At 40.7% G+C, this 20,591-nt stretch overlaps 1 protein-coding gene across 3 annotated transcripts; it reads right to left on the bottom strand.

The window, feature by feature from the left end:
• FAM98A (family with sequence similarity 98 member A) lies at positions 1 to 18,595 on the bottom strand. 3 transcript variants are annotated; one of them, XM_074896950.1, is made up of 9 exons: positions 18,577 to 18,595; positions 18,127 to 18,205; positions 14,994 to 15,142; positions 13,061 to 13,195; positions 10,156 to 10,340; positions 7,761 to 7,841; positions 6,292 to 6,408; positions 3,384 to 3,551; positions 1 to 1,882 (listed from the first exon to the last, which is right to left on the bottom strand). In XM_074896950.1, exons 2-9 carry the CDS (start codon positions 18,177 to 18,179, stop codon positions 1,127 to 1,129), a joined length of 1,644 nt encoding a protein of 547 aa, XP_074753051.1. In that variant the 5' UTR covers positions 18,180 to 18,205; positions 18,577 to 18,595; the 3' UTR covers positions 1 to 1,126. The 3 variants fall into 3 exon arrangements, with proteins under 3 accessions (XP_074753051.1, XP_074753049.1, XP_074753050.1); XM_074896948.1 differs by lacking the exon at positions 18,577 to 18,595 and adding an exon at positions 18,408 to 18,477; XM_074896949.1 differs by lacking the exon at positions 18,577 to 18,595 and adding an exon at positions 18,306 to 18,393.
• Between the last annotated feature and the right edge of the window lie 1,996 nt (positions 18,596 to 20,591).

The following is a 20,591-nucleotide window of genomic DNA, read 5'->3' on the forward strand; positions in this document are numbered from 1 at the left end:
TGAACATACAGATACTTTTATTGCTCACCTTTTATACAACAGCACACCTTCAGCCATTTTCTTTCACAGCTTGACAATGTTTATGTACACAAAAAACCCAGCAAGAAGCATTATGTGGCTTTCAGTAAAGAAAAAAAAAATTAGAACATCAAACTCAGCCAGGCTTTGTTTTCTGCAGCAATAATAAAAGGGCTTCCTCCAGGCAGGAACTAATCTTCCCAGGCCGTAGTGCATTTCTTTAAAAAGACAACCCCCAAAACAAATTGCCCTAGACTTGCTGAGCCAGTGGTATCAACTTGCAAATAAAATAAATTTCAATTTGTCGTTTCTTCTAGCTGATTTCAAGTAAAAATTAGGTTTGGAGAAGGAGCAACTTGTTTTGGATGGATGCAGGTCAGTTTGAATTGCTACACCTAACTACAGGCCTACACACACTATCTGTTCACAATTTAGCTTAGTTTTAAATGATCTTTGCAGATTTTGGCGGCAGTCAGTCTTCAGAGTTGAGCAGGTGGGAAAACTTTGTTTAGCAGGAGATAAGGCTACCGAACATGGCATCCACAGCAGAGCTCATATAATAGACAAATAACCTGTTTGTCAGAGGCGTTCTCTGTGCGTGCGCACATGTGTGTGTAACATCTTTGTGACTAAAACAAGAGGTCAGCAAGCCAAAAAGCAATACTCATAACTGGTTTTAGAACATGTAACTGAACAATGATTAGGGGGAAAAATGCAGAAGTTCTATTGTGTATTATAGTAGACAAATCAGACCAGACAGGTCTTGATATTTCTCTAAATCAAAGCAGAAGGCAAACACAGCAGGTAGTTTCAGAACAAAAGTGTTTGGAGCAGAGGGAACCAGTCCAACACCTAAAAAGCATGGCTACTAATTAATGTTTAGGGTGCAGTGGGTAGGGATGATGCATTTAGTTCAGCCAGGTTGGGGGGGGGGGGGGGGGGAGGGGGGTCTACAGAAAGTTGTTCTTTGCTCAATGCAAAATATCCCACCCAAACAGATTCTACTGCCATGTACAAACCTGTACTAATTCAAGCAGCAATTAAGCCAGGCCTCTGAAACCAGGTTACCATTACATGAGCTCTGCCAAAGCAGAAGTTTTTAGCAGCCTCAGCTTGTGAAGTGTCTTCCTTGTCCAAAGCCAGATTGATTATACTGATAACCTCCATGCTGGAAGTGCTGCTCAAACTGCCCCCCTTGATTAAAGTTCTGTCCACCTCTGCCCCCCCAACCTCCTCCTTGACCTCCACGGCCACCACGACCGCCACGGCCACCCCTCCCTCCTCCACGCCCACCCCCACCTCGGTCACTGTGGGACCCACCATCTTGGTATCTGTTGTCTTGCTGGTAGCCACCACCCCCTTGGTAGCCACTTCCTGAATATGAAGATGACTGGTAGCCACCATAGCCTCCTCCTTGGTAGCCACCGCCTCCACCACCACCGTGGTAGCCGCCTGTTTGAAAACCTGCATCTCTGTAGTTGCTCTCCCTGTAGCTGCCATCCTGGTAGCCACCACCTCCACCATCTGTCCAACCTCCTTGAAGCTTGTTTCCTCTTCCACCTCCTCTGCCACCATGATCATAACCACCACGTCCTCCTCGTCCCCCTCGGTCATGGCTTCCCTGTTCATGACCTCCTCGCCCTCCATATGATGAGTCATAGCCTCCTCTTCCTCCTCGGTCATGACCCCCATGGTCATAACCTCCTCGCCCTCCATATGAGGATTCGTAGCCACCTCTTCCTCCTCTGCCACCTCCTTGTTGTGGACCAGCCTCTGGCCTTTTCTGCCACGGTGGCATCTCAGGGGGTGGCGGTTCAATTTCATTGGGCCTTCCTCCTCTGTCAGGCACTCTGCCCATTAGCACCTGCAAAGGAAAAGGGAGAATTGCTGTAGGAGTTGTAACACCTTACAGAAGAGTCACATTTACTGATACACACCACAAACAGCAGCTGCTCAAGAGTTCGTGCATCCAGAGGATTTCATCAGGGGAAACTTTTGTCTATTTGAATGTGACAGACCTTCATGCCCAATTAATAAAAATTGAACAGAGATTATCTAGTACTCCGAGCACTGCTAACAAGACAAGTCAGGAGACCTGGGGTTTTTGTTCAAACAGCAGGCACACCAGTAGAAGCAGCATCAATACACTCTTTCACTAAACTTTACTAGCGCAGACTGATAGTCTCAAACAACCACAAGTATAGTGCCACACAGTCCCTCTAACTAGTGCTCTGAATTGCTGTAGAAGCCATTGGCTTGATAAACAAAGTGCAGATTTTTATTTTCAGTAAGGACACGCAAAAACTTAAACACCAACTAACAGGTGTCAGACAGCACTGATCAGAGTTGAGCAAGACTCTAGGGGTCTTTAGCTGTCTAAGGATGCTGTGACATTAAGAATTTAGCAAGACTTAAAATGGGACAGGACACTTGCATTACTTCAAGATTTTAAATGATGTAACAGAAAAACTTCAATGGAAGTTACTCTGTTACTGTCTTGGAAAACATTTAATATTGATAATGGAGATAACAGAATATGGATCAGCACCTGGGCAGCATTGCATTCCTAGTAAAACACATATGGTCTGATGGTGGTCACAATTGCCTTCCCATTTAATTTCTTACATTCCACACTCCAACTACACTAAAAAGTTATTTGAGGTGGAGTGGTCCAATCGGCACACCACTATTCTATCCCAAATTAATTAGAACTTTATCTGAAATACAGTTGGTACCCAGAAGGCAGAAAAGCATGCATGTGCACCCACAAATTTTAAAGGAACAAGTACACTGCTGTACATAGCTACTGAGCTTTGAGTTCAGCATGTGTGCTTTTGTGAGCCTATTAGTCCTGTGAAATGATAATTTTTGAAACAAAGTAAATTGCTTAGTCTAAATCATATTTCTACTATGTCATTACTAAGACTGCACACTTGACTATAATCTCTTATTTGCATACATAGGGGACTAACTTGTAAGAGCCTTGCTTCGTGATCTTAATACTTTCTATTTACATAGACCAGAAAAACTGTTACTACGTAGGTGTTATTTTAGACACAGTGACAGAATTAGGTAGCAGCAGTGTAATGACATCAGTAATTCTGGTAAGACAGAGCAGACCTACTCCCACTGAAAGTAATCAGAGATATTCCAGCAATTTTTTTACTGTCCTAAGAAGGGCACTCTGAACCTAAAAGGTGAAACTGCAGTTCCCATAATGTACGGATGCATAATCTGGAATACAGAAACACTAAGTTTCTTGTCCTTTATTTCCAAATTCCACTTACAATGAAAGTGGGATTTATTACTACATTCAAATTACTTAAATATTCACCACAGAACAAGATATTTGTCACCAAAGGTACCTTATTAATGGCACATGCAGTCTTCTCTCGGATGGACCCACTGCTTGTTCTCATAATCTTTGACAGATCCTGCCGAGCTGCCAAGAGATTTGCAATGGAAATAGTGCACTTAGTAGATAAGAGGGCACGTTTTGGCTGGTAGACTTTAGCCAGTTTTTCTGTTTGACTCTGTTAGAAAGAAGAGAAAGAAAACCCAGTTAGCTAATGTAATAGGAAAGCAATGGGACACATCACTGACAGAATCAAATCAACACTGAAGAACAAGACACTACTACAAACAACAAAAATTAAAATAAAAACAGTGAGAACCACTTTATAACTAAGAATCACTGCAACAAAGCTGGCATTTGTCAAATTAACTTCTCAATATAGCAAACACTAATATGAATTGCCAAGACACTGATCTTCTGACAGTTTTAAGATTATCAATATATACATGCAGACTGTATTACTTTCAGACAATCACAGAAGTGTGTTGTATAGTTACACAAATTACTGCTAATGTCTAAAAGATACGGAAACACATCTGTCCAGCCTCCAGGCCGCCTTCTGTGCCTGCACCCTGATGCACACTCATTCCAGTTAGGTGATGGGATGCTAGCCTATCTCAACACTGTATCAGCAGGAAAAGGCTGCAGTAGCTCTTCCACACTCTTCATTCCAGTCAGCTTCTTCACAAAGGCAAGCCATCAAAAGGTACTGGCAGAATTCTCAAGTGCTTGCTCTAATTCAGTCCTTTGTCTGGGCATGTGTAGTGCCCAGGCTAGAAATGACATCCTACACATCAACTTTGCCTTGTATGTGGAGTATCTCTCTTCCTCAACTGCCTTTTGGTATTAACCATACTGGCTTTTTTGAACACCTCAAAAGTATGATAGCAGTTTTCCAGCTGACAGAGACAACAGAAATCTGTGCTACCAGCCATGAGTTAACACACGAGTTACACCTATCTTCAGTTACCAACAGAGTGTAATGTGTGATACAGTTAAGATAAACCACATTGTAATCTACACACAGACAAAAGGGCTGCTTTTTGGCTGGACCCCAGATGACAGCAGTGGGGACAGGCAAACCCAGTTTTCCAACAAATCTCTTAACACAGCAAATTTTAAAATCCTATTTTCCATCTAAAGGCAGAAAACTGGAATTGGGAAGAAGTGACAGTATGTATTTCCAGTTGACTCTGTGGTAAGTTTTTAAACCAAAAGCTTCTACCTTTATATTACAAGTTGAACTCAGTTTATTCAAAATGAAGGAAAACATGCAAATCATTTACCTGACACCAGCTAAAGACAGGAAAAGCAACAGTATTCACCAGAGCAGTAGTATATTTCTCCCTGGCAAGTTTGACTGAGCTCTGAGCAAAGTATTTTGGTGCTATGATATTATTCTTTTAGGTGTAACTTGAAATTTTTGAACTTAAAAAAACCCTAATAAAGTTTTTACTGGTGTTTCTACTATCTGGAAAAGTAGCTATTTAGTTATACTACTGTATTCTGATACTTTTCAAATTTTAAAATAAAAAAAAATTACCATCATGTAGTAAAGCATTGTGAAAAGTTACTGTTAAAACAAACTGTATTGCATGTCTGGAATGCTACAGCCACATTCTCCAATTTTGTATTGTTACGGTCCTAAAAAATTTAGATTTGCATTTCAATAGATAAAAATGCATATATACAGTTTTTGTGAAACGATTTCATGTAACTAGTCTAGTCCAAAAACCTAAGAAGTCTCCTAAGGAAAAAACAAACATACATAGATTTGGATGCCAAAGCCGTAACACAATTAGAAGCCCCTGGTTTTCAATCTAATCCATACTTTTCCTAATTTTCATTCACTATTAAAATATTCAATCAACCAAATAGTTCTTCAGTCATCTACTAAAAGAACTGAGGAACACAAGGTTTAAGAGATAGTACACCAGTAGAAGTCCTACTCAGGTGATGAAGCAGAAAAGGGGAGAGGTCACAGTTTATTATTAAAATAGTTGCTTTTTGAATAAATCATTTATCAAGAAAAAACCCTTGATGATTCATGTGTCACAGTTTATCACTAGTAACTCAGTCTTAAGCACTGCCAGGAGCATAATTAACAGCATGTTAGCAGATCTGGTTTAGTCCTAGACAATAAATAATTTTTAAAATCTTGCCATTCCTTTTTCACTATGAAATACAGGAAATAGGGAAACCATGTCATTATTTTAAAAAGCAGAATATGCATCACACCTTTGAGAACAGTCAGTGTTAGGTTAAGGGTTGGACTAGATGATCTTCAAGGTCTTTTCCAACCCATATGCTTCTGTGATACTCAGAGAGAACAGATGTCATGTCACAGCCACTTGCACGATTCAAAGACAAAAGCAGCACATAAAATATTACTCCGTCTATCAAGTAAGAACAAGTAGTGCCTTAGCAGATTTTCTCATGTGCATCTGTGGAACTGTGCTTTCAGATACACTTTGAGTTAAGGAAATCCGATCACTATGGACAGCACAACTTACTAGTTAAAGGATGGTCTAGAGGAAGATGTTTTTCTACCACCACACAGAGACAGCACTTAGTGATTCACATTATGGTACTCTGAACACAAAGGGTTGGATCAGTAATCTCCTCTTACTATTTTTTTTTCTAGTGGCCTATTTAACTGTATGTTTTGGCTTTGGCATCTAGTTACCATCTACCTTCTCAATTTACATACTGTTTTAAAATCCAAACAAATCAGTTTGAAGTAAAAATTTTAGTCATCTTACATTGTCAGAAACTTCTTCAGAAACTCAAACCAAAACCAGACAACTCCTGTGATTATTTCTTAGTCGTGAAGGATGAAACAATAAGAAGCAGTTTTTCAGAGATACTTATTATAAAGCATTACCATCAACCAGAACTTCACAGTAAGTTGTTTGTACCTTAGCTCTATCTGACCAGCCAAAGGACTGCACAGTAACATCCAAACGTTTGACTAACAGTTTTCTTCGGACTTCATATTCATTGACTATGGCTTGATTAATTGCTTCAATTTTTTCCTGAAACAAAACATTTGAAAACATAAAACCTAAAGATTATAGATAAAACGTTTCTACTTAAGATAATAAACTATGCGGATGGAAAAGAATAACCCAGAGAGATATTAAAAAGGGCTTAGGTCTGCAGTTATCTGCCTTGTCAAATGGGCTCACAGCAAGCTATGCCTGCTGACACTAAATTTCCTGCAGGCTTCAAAGGCTCTGCTATCCTTATGTTTAGCCTTCTACCATTTTTAACAGCACAGTTATCTTGTTTTTCAGAAGGGACATCAAAACTGCATGCACCGCTGAGGCATTTCTCAACGCCCACCAGGACAGAGAAGTGAAAGTGAGAAAATACTACATGCAACAAACTGAAGGGGATGCAAGGACATACGTAAGTCCTAGGGACCAGAGTGTCCTTGCCTTTTTAGAAGTAGTAAGCTTAAGGACAAAAGACAGAGCAAAGATAGAGGACTAAAAGTAATGTACTGTAAGAGGATCTTGATTAAAGCACAATCTGCATACAGACAAGACAACTAAGTGCCCCATGGGGAGAAGCCACCACTAAAAACACACCTGGTAGCAGACAATGGTCTAGTCAGAGCAACACTCGAGATATGCACCATTAAGGAAATAATTTATGTATTGGGTGAGGCCTGTTGGATGGGGGCAGTGGGGCCCACTTTCAGCCTCAACAATACAAGCACTGAAGGAAGCATACCGCTGGGACTAGATAAGCAAGAGACACAAGAGAGACTCGCAGTCTTGCAGCAGTAGCCATAGTTTCATGCTGGTGCAGCAGCAATATCTAACACAGGCACCATCCTTGTAGAACTGCAGGTGATAAAACCCAACTAGAGATGATTGTGCCTCTGCCACCTGGGTGAACAGCCTCTTCCAGCTTCCACCTGCACACTCACTGCTTCTTGGAGAAGAGGCTATGAAGGAAGCAGACTACTCCAGCAGGACAGAAAGAGAGGAAGAAATGATGGGAAGACCCACAGGTTAGCTGGAAAGAAGCCACAGGAGGGCATGTGACAAGATCTCAGCAAGGCTAGGTCACACAGACAGTGCTGGCAAAGGGCAGGAGAGGAAGGCTTAAGCTACTGCACAAGCATGCAGGTCAACACCACCACTGTAAAACTGCTATTTCAGAAAACTTTAGCCTGCATCTGGACATACAGAATCACAAGCCTAATATCTTAACTGTTGCTGCACATTTATTGTACCAACATATATGTAAAATGCTGCAAGAAACTGTCTTATTTTCAGAAAGAGATGAGAAAAATCATTCTGCAACATTATACACAGAATCAGTGTTTTATATACCTGAAAAAGGGAAATGAGCTTTAACACCTGCAACTACTTACCCAGTGAGCTGGTCCCAGTTGTTTCTTCAATAAAGGTTTTCCAACATGATTAGGTGGAACCTTTGCTAGAGTTTCCTTCAGCTGTTAGGAGATATATAAGAATGTAAGTATTGGCTAAAAAAAAAAAAAATTAAAAAATCAGATTTTCAAAGATTAAAATTACAGGAGAGGACTCTTGGACAGTCATAGGCATGTCAGAGCAACCTCCAATATCAAGTTGTTTTCTCTGGGACAGAGAACCAAGCACACTTCCTTTGGAAAGCAACTATTTTTATATTTCTGGTAGTCTTGGCTATAATTACTTAAAAATTAAGAGAACGAACTATGAAGCAGATCTACAGTTAAAACAGAAAGATTCCATGAGGTACAGTGCCCCTTGAAGACAGAGGGACTATTCTACACATCATCTCTTTAATTCTGAAAACCCCATACTTGCATCAAAAAGCTTGTATTACGTGAAATATAACACAGCCTAAAGAAGGACCCCTCTTTACAATCAAAAGAAGAAAATCTTCAATATAAAAATTTAAATTTAACTTGCATTTTAGAAGTTTGGGCACAACTTTGGTTATCTTTCACATCTCAGAATTTCTGAGGACTTTACAGGGAAGAAATGGAGTAGCAGTGACAAAAACTTGGATCAAAGCAGGTTGGAGTTATGAAAACACTTTTCCACTGCTGCAAGCCACATTTTTCAACTTCTCCTTAACTGTTCATTCCAGCAACTGATTTAACAGAGTGACCAGTTTTCCAAAGGTGCTGAGCCAAATTTGTTAACTTGAAGATTTAAAACCCAAGTGCTTTCAGAATAGTAGAGGTAGCAGTTCATTCAAGTATCAGCAGTTTCTTTTTTTAATGTGATGGATCATTAACCAAGAGAGTCAATTATACAAAGATCTTGCTCCAAACTGTACTGTGTACGCATGAAGAAAAAGGTAGCTTGATTTTCACATGCTTGATCAGCATACTGCCATTCTAAGAATCACTTTTTAAAACTAAGAAAATTTTAGGGTGATCTCTTAACTATAATCTTACTCTTGACTTAATCTAGTCAAGAGTCAAGTTTTCACTCTATGTTATTTAAGTTTTCACATCTTGCTCAACTTCATGATGCAATTTCATTTACAAAGTGAAATAATTTTTTCAGTTATTAGTCAGCTTTACTTTCTTCTTCTCAAATACTACCAACATCTGAAGTCTTCAGACTGTAAACACCACAGCTATATATGATTTCTAAAAAATCCTGTAGGTTAGAAACTCCTGATTTATTTTATTAACTATAAGGACTGTTGCAGTGTTTTTTTAGTATAAACACCTACATAAATCAATGAGATAACATTCATTTAACCTTAATGATTCCACAAGGTGTATGCAAGTCTGACTTTAAAGATTTTAATCTACTTTGTGTTCTGCATTTTTATAGTCTCATTCACCAGCAAAGCTTGCTAGCATTGTTTATTGTTATGAGTATTTTCTACCTTTTACAGAAAACAGAAGCACTATTTAATGCCCCAACGAGAAAACAAACTGCTTCCATTCTACACCTTGGACTTCCGCTGGAAAACCATCCTCCTCTTCTTAAAGAAGTAAATCCAAACTGCTTTCTTGCAAAGAAATGAAGCACTATTTTCAGTTGGTTGGGTTTAAGTACAATGCAACTAAAAGGTTGGTCCAAAAACTTCTCAAAGTATTTTGGGGAGCTGTTCTTTAAAGTTCACAAAGGTTCTCCTCTGCTGTTCTGCTCTCCCCTATCCTGCAAGTTATTTAATGTAACTTTAAAACTTTCTGTCCCCAACCTTGGGTCTGTGCACTAGACAGTCCACTCCATTTCTCTGCTTTATAAAAATTACTCAAACAAAAGTAAATTTAGTTTTTAAAAAAACACAACAACCTGGAGAACACATACATGTAAAGGAACAAAAATAAATAGAACCACAAGAACTGATGAAGCCTTAGGGAAAAGGTGTAAGCTTTACTTTAGTTACAACACCTTTTAACCTAAACATTTTTAAAACAGTAGGTTCCTGTAAAAATTTATTTAGGTGTATGTCTTGGAATATGTTTCTCCTTAATGTTCTTGCTGAGGCCTAAGCTCAGCATTTACCATGTCTTCGGCAACAGGTGATGACATTAAAACCTAGAGCAGTAAGAAATACCTCACCCCATAAGGCAATGATAGCAGTAGTCCCTGACCTCATGCCTTGGCGTGGAAAAAGCCTTTAAATTCAGTTTCAAAATCCTGACTCTTGACATACTCAATAAACCATGTTAACTCTCCTTCACAATTCAATCACTGAGTTTCACAAGAGGCAAATCTGTCCCTGGTAGCAGAACTATTTTCCATCAAAACAGCAACATCATAAATATTCTATTTTTTTTTTCCTTTGGATCTTACTTTTTTTTCAATTCCACTGAAGAACTGGAACATCGTTATGTTGGCTGGAGGCTTGGACATGCCTAAAGCAATACATATGCCTTTTAGCTCCTGAAAGACTTCACTGCCACCTCCTTCCTGTGCTTTTTTAGGAGGGGCGTTCACACACAGCATTCTGGCAGCTTCCAGTTCTGAGATGAGGTATGCTGGGTAAGAAAAATTAGATTTCAGCATCAGATATAGCCGAGTTAAATTATTTAGAACCAGTGAGAACTCAAGTGCTTACAACCAACAAATGTGCAAATGGACTGTTTTAGAAATAGTTAGGGCTGTAATTTTGGTATCCACAGAATGCTCATATTTCTACTAATCACTGAGCCCAATGCTAGAAACACACAAACAGGGGAAGGGTTTAGTACAACCAATTAAAACCTGGAAAAAATCCCTATGATTCCAACAGGTATTAATCACATAGTTCAACAGAAAACAGCTCTTTTCCTTCAGGCTTTGCCCAGCAAAGACAGGAGACTAGGAACATGGAAATAAGCAGGATGAGGGACTGGGACATGCACTTTAAGCTAGACAAGCAAGCACTGGTTGAGGCTCTACGAAATAAAGCAAGGATATGAGTAAAGAGAAGTGAAATGCTGGATGAATCTCCTCTACTTTCCAGGACAAGATGCAGAGTGGAAAAATAACTCCAGTTTTAAAAGTACTGTTGAGAATTCAGGTATATAGTAACTCCAGAAAGGAAGGCAGTAACTGACGAAATAGAACCCGCAGTGCTCTTCAATATATCAGAACTGCAAGAGCCTACCATCACATTATGACTGTTTTATCAAACAAAATACATTAAACTCATAATTTCTGAACGTGATATACAGCCAAAATTTCAGCATTAAGTGTCGTTTACTGTGATACAAATTTAGCACATAGCCTTTCCTTGCAACTGTCACAGCTTTAAAGTTTGATTTAAAAAAAATACAGAGGTTTACGGATACTTCTATAATGAATCATACTGGTGGCGATAACAGTAACATAAATACTTCTAAAAATAAGGATTGAAAAATAGATACTGCACTGATAGAGACACACTTGCGAGCAAGGATGTAAAACCCATGGCTATACAAAAGCAGCTCAGTACCTATAAAATTGGGACAGATCAAAAGATTAAGAAAAGAACAAAACATTTTAGTGATCTCTAGAATTTCTTCTAGATCTCCAGAATGTCTTCTGCTAAACCCACAGAACACCTTATAAAGTTAATAAAATGTGTAAAGTGATGAAGAATTCTTTGTAAGTTCTTGCAATGGTATTTTATACAGATTTTTCTTGTATTCAGCTCCAATTATTTACACCCTGTTAGTACCTCCTGAAAAAGAAACTAGAAGCAGAATTTTGTTTCAAGCACTCAGAGATCACATTCAAGCTACCTTCAACCTCCTCTGACAAAGACTGAAATTTTTAAGGCTACCACTGTAAATATTCTCCAGATAGTGATTCTTTTTTGCAGACCTTCTCTGAATCAACCTGAAACTCCTATGCTTTTTATCTCTGCAGATGCCAGTACTTAACAATGTATTCTCACGATGCTGCACTCCAAGATAATCCTAACTACTTACATTTATTTGGTGCTTTCCTCTACCAGCAATACTACCACATCTTCCAACTGACATAAACTGTGCTGCACTTTGTTAAAATGTAAAATAACCTGGCATTCCATTAAAGAAAGCTATTCTGTTTCTCCTGAAAAAATCCGGGTTTAGAGCTCACATACAAGAGGATACCTAATAAGTTAGCTAAATATAGGTAAAGAAAACTATGTGACTATCACGGTACACAAAAAAGGAGTTTGGCATCTATTTCAATTCCACATTTGAGAGTAAACACAGTATTCCTGCCAGATGGGATACCGGAGTTCAGCTTCTGAACGTAGCCTTATATTACCAAAAGGTACATCACAGAGGACCTCTGGGATAAACTGTGTGTCACAGACAAGCCAAATTTATTGAATGGCTTAGCTTGCAGAGAATAAGATGAAAGGAAGATTGTTTGAGCTACAAAATAGTTTAAATGCAGTAATTACCTCACTTCATCTGACATTTCTGAACATGTTATCAAAACAAATTCAGATAAAATCTTACTATTCATCTTTCTCCTACTGTTGAAATACAGGAACCTAGTCTGTAATTCATTTCTTACATCTCAGCTGCAGGCAGAACTAAATTTCTGTTCTGAAAAGTTACAAGAATCATCAGCAGCTGAAGAAGTAAATAAAACATTATTTTATGTTAAATTTAAGATAAAATTAAAATTAGTATTACCATTTCTAAGTCTGACACTTGTAAAAATCTTTTTTGAAGCTATTTGCTTAGGGAGACTATCAAACAAACTGGGAGCCAGGGTAAAACATTTTCCCTTTTCCACAACAATTCCAATAGCTGTCGAAGTGTAGGAAAATGCAAGTCTTAGTGCATCTTGCAAGTCATCATGGTGGGGGCTCCAAAATGATGATGCATCTGATGTTAGTGGTCATTTTTACAACCCTTATAAACAATCTGATGTTAGTGGTCATTTTAACAACCCTTATAAACAAAGTTCAGTGTCTAAAACCTGGAAGAAGTCTTCAAATTATTCCCTCTTCAGAGAACCTTTTGAGAAGTCATAGGACAGGCTTTTTGCTGGTGAACATGAAAAAGGTTAATACTCAAGAGTATTTATACTGGCTGCAGAGTGACTGGTAAATTTATGAAACCCAGAAGTATAATATTCTGTCACTGTAAATTACAGGGAAAAACAATTCATAATTTTACGTAACATTTTTTGTATGTTGTGGTAAACAAAACAGTATCTCATTAAGCATAAGAAACAATACTATGATTCTTCCACAAAATCAGATCTGCTTGCAAGCACCCTTTTAACTTACTAAGCAGCAAGAGACAGTTCTTCTGATTATGAAGGCGTTTTGTCACATCTCCTGATGTTAATGATGCATATGGACAGTTCATTTCAGCCAGCAAACCACTCATTTCAAGTTGAAATTCTTCGGCTTCATCTGGACCTTAGAAGGAAAAGAATAATAATTTGTTTACAGCTAATATATATATATATATATACACATATATGGCTATGATCAGAATGAATTAGCTATTCGAAAAAAAAAAAAGTTTTGCTCCAGTTGCTATTTAACATTAAACCCTCGCTTTTAACAGAAGCCAAATGCTTTCTTTGGGTTTCTCAAAAACACAGCACAACCTATTTGAAGCCATGATATTCCTCATTATTATAAAATTACATTTCATTGACATCTTTTCCCAGCTACAACAGACATTGGCAACTTCTACAATGAAAAGTGACATTAAGAACATCACAAATTTTACATGGGTATTTTAAGTATCAACTAACTCTTCCCACTACAAATGTATTAGATACTTCTGAATAATATGGTTTGAGCTCTTATGTTTTTACTACTTCTCCCTGTAAGCTCAACATTTGTCAACTGATCTTACTTCATACCAATATCCTTTAAAAATAATTGAGTCACATAAACCAAAACTTAGACTGATACTTGTGTCAGAAATTAGTGAAACTAATCTGAATATGTTAAGCCAAGTTATGCAAAAAATAGTGATTAATGAGAGGTTTTTCTTCTATTGAAAAGGAACTTCAACCCAAAATGTCTGTTATTCATAAACTCAAGTCACACAGAATTAAGGTAGGACTTGATGCTACTACAGATAAAATGTTTCTATCACTGTATTTAGAGAACTTGAAATAGGTGTTAGAATACTTCTGGCTTGTATTTTTACACAAAATGTATAGTAGGAACCTTACACTACTAGAAGAGGTGAGGCAATATATTGTTACAGAGAAAGGGAGTCAAATACACTCAGAGAATAAAGGATGGACATGTCAAAAACAGAAAGAGAAAAGGAACAGATATTGAGGTGAAAGGCAGCAATCTTTGGCCACTGAGTAGATTGATAGTTAAGCCTATAAAGGCATTATGAGTTAATAATTCAGAAGTACAGGTTATCATAACAATTTAACAATTTAATCTGTAGAATGTCATGACTAGTTGACCAAAAAATAACATTTTTTGAAAACTACAGTCTGCTTCCTCCACCAAATCAATAAACAAACATTTTATGACTAGATATTATTAGATACTAGGAAGAAATTCTTTACTGTGAGGGTGGTGAGAGGCACTGGAACAGGTTGCCCAGAGAGGCTGTGGCTGCCTCCTCCCCACAAGCATTCAAGGTCAGGTTGGACGGGGCTTTGAGCAACCTGGTCTAGTGGAAGGTGTCACTGTCTGTAGCAGGGGGGTGGAACTAGATGATCTTTAAGGGCCCTTCCAACCCAAACCATTCTGATTTTCAGGCTCCTTCTCACAATGTTTCATCAAGAGGGAAAAATACATAGTAAGCATAGAGTTGAGGTAACCAACACTAGAAAGAAAATATGGTTACTGTAGTAAGAGAGAATTTTTCCCCGAACAGCAGGTATTCATTACATCAAAATGACAAACGGAAGCATTGAAATAGGAGTATTCTCATGATCCGATTAAAAAAACCCCATTGTTTCCTTAAATGCATCCAAGAACTTTAAAAAATCCTCTGTGGTTGAACAATTAAAAGAAAAAGCTAATTTCAGAAGAAAGACTGTTTGATCCTCACTATTATTTAACCTCTACTTGCTGTTCATTAGGCAAGTTTGAGGTGGAAAATATCCAAAATCTAACAGCATAGAGACAATACTCCCTGGTACAACAGATTTAGTAATACTCAGCCCAAATCTTTATGGCATGCAAGAACACACATTAAGTGCACATTTGTGCTATAGTTATGGCTACTTACTGTTAGTTGCCTGCACATTTTCCTCTAGTTTACAAAACAGCCGTAACTCAGATACCAACCAAGCACAAAGTTTGGTGAATTCAGGGGAACTGGCTCCACGAGAGACTGCCTGAGCCAGTGCTCCGTCATCTAACAATGGACCTTTGTAACTGACAAGTAAAATAAAAGCAGTTCATTAACATTTGCTATGACCAATGTCCTGTGATATTTATTTTATGCTGTATACATATTGAGAGCTACACCCTCATCACATTTGCAATGCTGAACATCTAAACTGATAAGTACTGAACTATAAGAAGAAGCATATTGAAAATATCTGAGTAAACTTGGTATTTCCATGAACATTAGCTTACTGCCAAAGAGACTGTGTCACAAATTATCAAAGGTTTCATCCTGGAGAATGTCATCACATATACAGTGGCAACTTCTCTGCCTATCTCTTGAAGATGTTACTTACAATATAACTATCTAGGGCAACTGCAGTTTCAAAGAATAATTCTTAGGCACTGCTTTACAGTATGTTGAATAATTACTGTTGAACTAGTGCATCTTTTCTGTTGTTTCCTATCATGTATTAAAGGATCACCATGCAAAACAATGCCTTTGATACAAATGTTATAAAAGTGATCTGAAAAACAATATCCTCCTTTGAAAAATTACCTTTTTTAATGGGCACAAGAAAAATAAATAGAAATATTTCTTTGCATAAACAAAATAAGCCAAAATGAGGCCTAGTATAAGAAAGCATGAGTCTACAGATCAGGTCTTAGAAGACATAGTTTTCAGGACATCTGTTTACTCTGTCGGGGGAGGAAAAAGAGTAGGGAGAAGAATGCCTTATTAACCAGGTGGAAGCACAAAGTCTGAGCTTACCATAGTATTTAAGAAAAAATGCACAGTATTGTTTTGATACACTGCATCCAAAACAGAAAGACATCCAAGAGTGAGCACAATCAACCAAAATCCCTCTTACAAACTTCCAAGCAAAGGCACCCACTATGTCAGCAACCCAGTGAGTTCAGTCAACTCTTGGCCAACCTCAGAAGTGAAAAAAAACCCCTCTCAAACAACAAATTAAAATGTTAATTTCCACACTTTGTTCTTGTGCTTAACATCACACAAAGGATTTGGACTTCACTGTAACAGGCTGTTACTTCATCCAACCAAAATGAGGAAGTCGCACTCAAAAGTAACTTTTACCTCACAGAGCAGCTCGATTAGTGGCAGAGAGTTAATCTACTAGCAGCTGGTGGGAAGCTGTAATCTGATGTATGACAACCCTACTACATTACCACAGTAGGCCAGACAATTCCAACAGGTTAACTGGAGGAAGTTTAAGTCCTGTCCCAGGGACATTTCAGACATACACATGTATAGGGACTCAGAACAGAAACATTCAACTTACAGATCAACGTAGAAGGGAAGTGATGACAAGCCTTTGGCTTTGGTAGCATCTGTATTTAAGTCACTGGTCACATCAGAGGACCCTTTTCTAGAATTTTTCTTTGAGAGATATGACATTTTTTCTGTGTTATCTCTGCTATTTATGACTTCAGCTGCACATCCACTTGGCCAGTAATCCAACTTGGAGATTCCTGACAGCAAGCACCTTTTTCCTTCCATTTCTACCAATGGTACATGTTCTAGAATTACACTTCCCTTTTGGTAACATTATGCTGTCCGGTTTGTTTGCTTTTTTGATAGTTCAACAAACTGACTTACAAGGCAAGAGGCCACTATTTGAGCACCTCAAGCACAAATCCAAACAACTCTTTGATGTGTGATGTTATTAAAAAAAACCCATAATCAAGTAATATATTTAGAAATGTCTTCAGTATCTAGTTAGAAAAAATAAGTTGAACTGTGAAGGACCATGTTGCTACTGCCAGATCTTAGAACCTCAAACAACCCAGTCTTTCGAGAGACAAGGAAACAGAAGTCATTTAGTCACATGCAGCAGTTTTCCTAGCTGTTATTAATACTGTTGAAGCCCCATGTCTTTTGCCCTCCAAATTTTCTTTTCAACCACTGTTGACAATCTTGGCTGATATGACTTATTTTTTAATCTCCTTTCATTGTTTGTTTTATTTATGTCAAAAATAGACAGCAATGTTTTCTGCCTATAATTACATAGATAAGGAGCACAAATCACAACTCCTTCAAGCCACTAATATCCTTTCAAGCATATGGCAGAAAAAAGAAGCCAATCACAGTATGTGCATCATGGCAGAGACCTTTTCACATTTCAGTCAGAGAAATACCTGTCAAAACAGAAGTCTATTTGTCAAGCTTTGGAACTATCATCACCAACTCAGCCTGGAAATATAATCTTTGTTGCAGTATAATGACTCTAGCCACAAAGTGATTTATGGGAATGCGGCCAATGTGAGTAAATACAGCTGTTTGCCTAGCAGCAGCAGTAAAATTGTAACCGTCTCTTGTCTGAACTCTCAACAGTTTACAGACATACAAGCTTACAGTAGGGCATGCTCTCCTTGCTTTCCCTTTCATATTTATATAACCTTTACTGACTCTGACTGAGTAACAGGTTTAAACAACAAGTTTCTCGTGCTATCTTATATTTTTTAAAAAGGGGAAAATACCGTCATTTTTCTTGCTATTATTTTTCACAAAATATGAAGCCTGAAAGACTTCCTCTACCCTGATTTCTCTTAAAAGGATTCTTTCTTCCTTCTTCACTCTCACTCCATCGAAAAGGGGGGTTACCGATGAGATGCCATCAGGAGAATTGAGATGAGCACGCACTTGCAGATAAAATGTTTGCAAAGGTCGTACTGCTAAAAACCCGCCACTTCGGCTTGGTGCTTTTCTCAAGCCCAAGCGGTACCACCACCAGCCCCGCTACGGAGGCGGCACCCCAGCTCTGACGAAAAGAGACCTCTCCAGGGGCTGCCCTGGGCCGCGGGCCTCCGGGGCGACACCGGCGCCGCCTGGCCTTAGCGCCCAGCGGCCCTCCCCGCGCCAGGGGCCCGCACCGGGGCCGCCCTCCTGCTCCCGGCCCACACCGGCGGCCCGAGGACGCCACGGCCCCGCCAACGGCCGCCTCCCTCCGCCCCCCCGCTGCCCCAGCCCCAGCGCCGGGACAGGGCGTCGCTCGGCCGCGGGCACCTACCCCAGATCCTCCAGCGACTCCAACACGTCGCTCTCCAGGAGCTCGAACTCCATCCTGCGGCGGGGCACGGGAGGCGAACCTGTGCGACAGCGGGACTCAGCACCCCCAGTACCCCCAGTCCCGCCACCCCTCTCAGACCAGCCCAGCCCGGCCCGGCCCGGCCCCGCGGGGGGGCTTACCGGTCGCACCCCGCACCCGCCTTGCAGTGGGGGGGGAGCGCGGAGCCCCCGGAGCGCTCCCGTCCCGTCCCGTCCCGTCCCCACCCCGGCGGCCCCACGTACGCGGCTCTCACGCTGCTGCGCCGCCGTCTGCCGGGTTGGCATGTCAGGGCGGGGAGGGAGGGAGAGAGGGAGGAGCAGGTCCCCGGCCTGACCCCTCACCCGGCTTCTCCAGGGCTGCCCACCGTCATGCCTGATCACCGCGGCCCCTTCCGCGGCAGTCTCCCCCTACCCGTCGCGCCAGGCGGCGTTGCTAAACGAAGATGTGGGTGCGAGGATGGACGCTGGGGTGCTTCTGTGAGGAGGGAGCCCGAGACACGCGGAGAATCCCACGTTTTTGTTCAGGCGGCACGGCGGACAAGCCCGGAGGAAGAACGCCCTCTCCCTCCCCACCGCGGAACCCACGCTGGAATGTGCTGTGGCGAGCGGTGTCGCGGCAACAGGCGGCGGGGGACGGGGCGGCAGAAGGGTCAAACTGCGTCAGTGAGCGAGCGCTTTCCCGCCCCGGGAGGACCCACGGCACCACCGGGACCACGAATCCCAGCATGCCCTGGGTCCCGCGGGGCCACTAGTGGCCGCTGTCGGGCCGCCTCCCGCCGCTGCTGGCGCCCGGTGAGCTGTGGCGGCGGATGGAGGCGGGGCCTTGCGGCAGATGTTACGGTTGCGGGAGGAAATAAAATTAATAAATTGAAATCGCTGCTTCCGTGGGTATCCTTTCTCCCTAGGCGGGTTTGCACCAACAGGTGTGTGATGGCCTGTCCCTGCCGAGGCGGCGGGGCCCCGTGCCCGGAGGCTGCAACGGTACCTCGGTATCCTGCTGGTGATGTGGCTTTTGAGGACGCTGAAGCAGTGCTGGCCACAGCAGAGCCTGCCCCACTTTGTGCTGACGGCGAAACTCCTTAAGGCACTGCTCTGGCAGCTTCTTAAAATTGTTTTAAACTTTGGGGGCAGGGGAGGGGTGCAACACCGGTCACTGCTTTCAGTTGCTTATTTGCCAGCATCTTCAGGAAGGAAAGCCAAGCGTGTGGATGAAGATGCATCATTAATAATGAAAAACTCAATTATAGGATCATAGGGAATAATTTTGTTTTCTCTTTCTAGTTCTCTTCAGCAGCATTGCCATATTGCCTGGGACGCAGCAGTCCCGCAGAAAGCACATCAGTACTAAAAAGGAAGCATGAGTAAGAGAGCAATGTATGTTGTAATGGCTAGGCCATGCCAGGGAAAGCCAAAAGAGCTCATGCAAAAAATAATCAGTCTGTCACCAGCAATGAGGTTGATACTCCAGCAGAGGAGTCCTGGCTGCCTGCACTTCATGAACTTGTCAGGCATAAAGAGGAAAACCTGTGGTCAAATAAGTAGGGATCTTGTAGCCTCATGAAAGGTAGGAGGACAAAGAAACTACCTTGAAGGGCTAGAAAGAAGAAACTTCACTACCAGCTCAGTCACCAGTTCTGCTATATTGACAGGCCAATCTACACATTTAGGAGAAAACTGCCTTCTAGAGACAACTTAATGTGGAAGGAATAATAGGGGTATTTCTGTCTCTTTGTGTATTTGCTTCTAGTTGTATAGTGGTTGGTAAAGGGCAACCATAGGCTATTTCAATTTTTAAAAAAACAGAAAATAGATTAAGGCTCCTGGCAAGCTGCCTTATCAGTGCTGGTCTAAACTTGGCTGTAAGAATTTCCTGCTTTTCCTTTAGTCTATTCATTTTGGATTTATTCAAAGCATCTCGGGTGTTCTGCCTGGGAGCCTTGCCTGGGTGGGCAGTCTAAGTTGGGGGTTTGGGAGACTGAGTCTTTTCCTCCCAAATTCAACACATTGGCTGAAGGCTTTTAACACTTTTTTTTGATGTAACGGTTGGGCTCAGCTTGCTTGCACAGCTGGAAGTGTACTGAGCAGGGCAATATGTCCACAGTCTGCCCCTGCTCCTCAGTTCCTGCTGCTTCTGGTCATGATAATGTTTAGCCCTTATTTCCAAGTCTTTTGCTTTTTTTCTTGTCCACAGACAAGGACTAAACATAGGGCTTAAAAGTCTTCATAGTAGCAAGCAGTACATGAAACGATTAATTTTCTCATATGAAGACTGTTTGTGAGTCCACTCATGACTGCACATGTTGAGAAGCAAAGATTTTGTGTTAATTTCATGGAAACCCTTGCTGTCATATCCTATATTTACTGCATTTATTCTGTATTTATTCTGTATTTACACTACTCAGATGATTCAGATAAGCATAGGCCCAG

The sequence above is a fragment of the Athene noctua genome, chromosome 1 (genome assembly GCF_965140245.1).
Source record: "Athene noctua chromosome 1, bAthNoc1.hap1.1, whole genome shotgun sequence".
In the NCBI taxonomy this organism is placed as follows: Eukaryota; Metazoa; Chordata; class Aves; order Strigiformes; family Strigidae; genus Athene; species Athene noctua.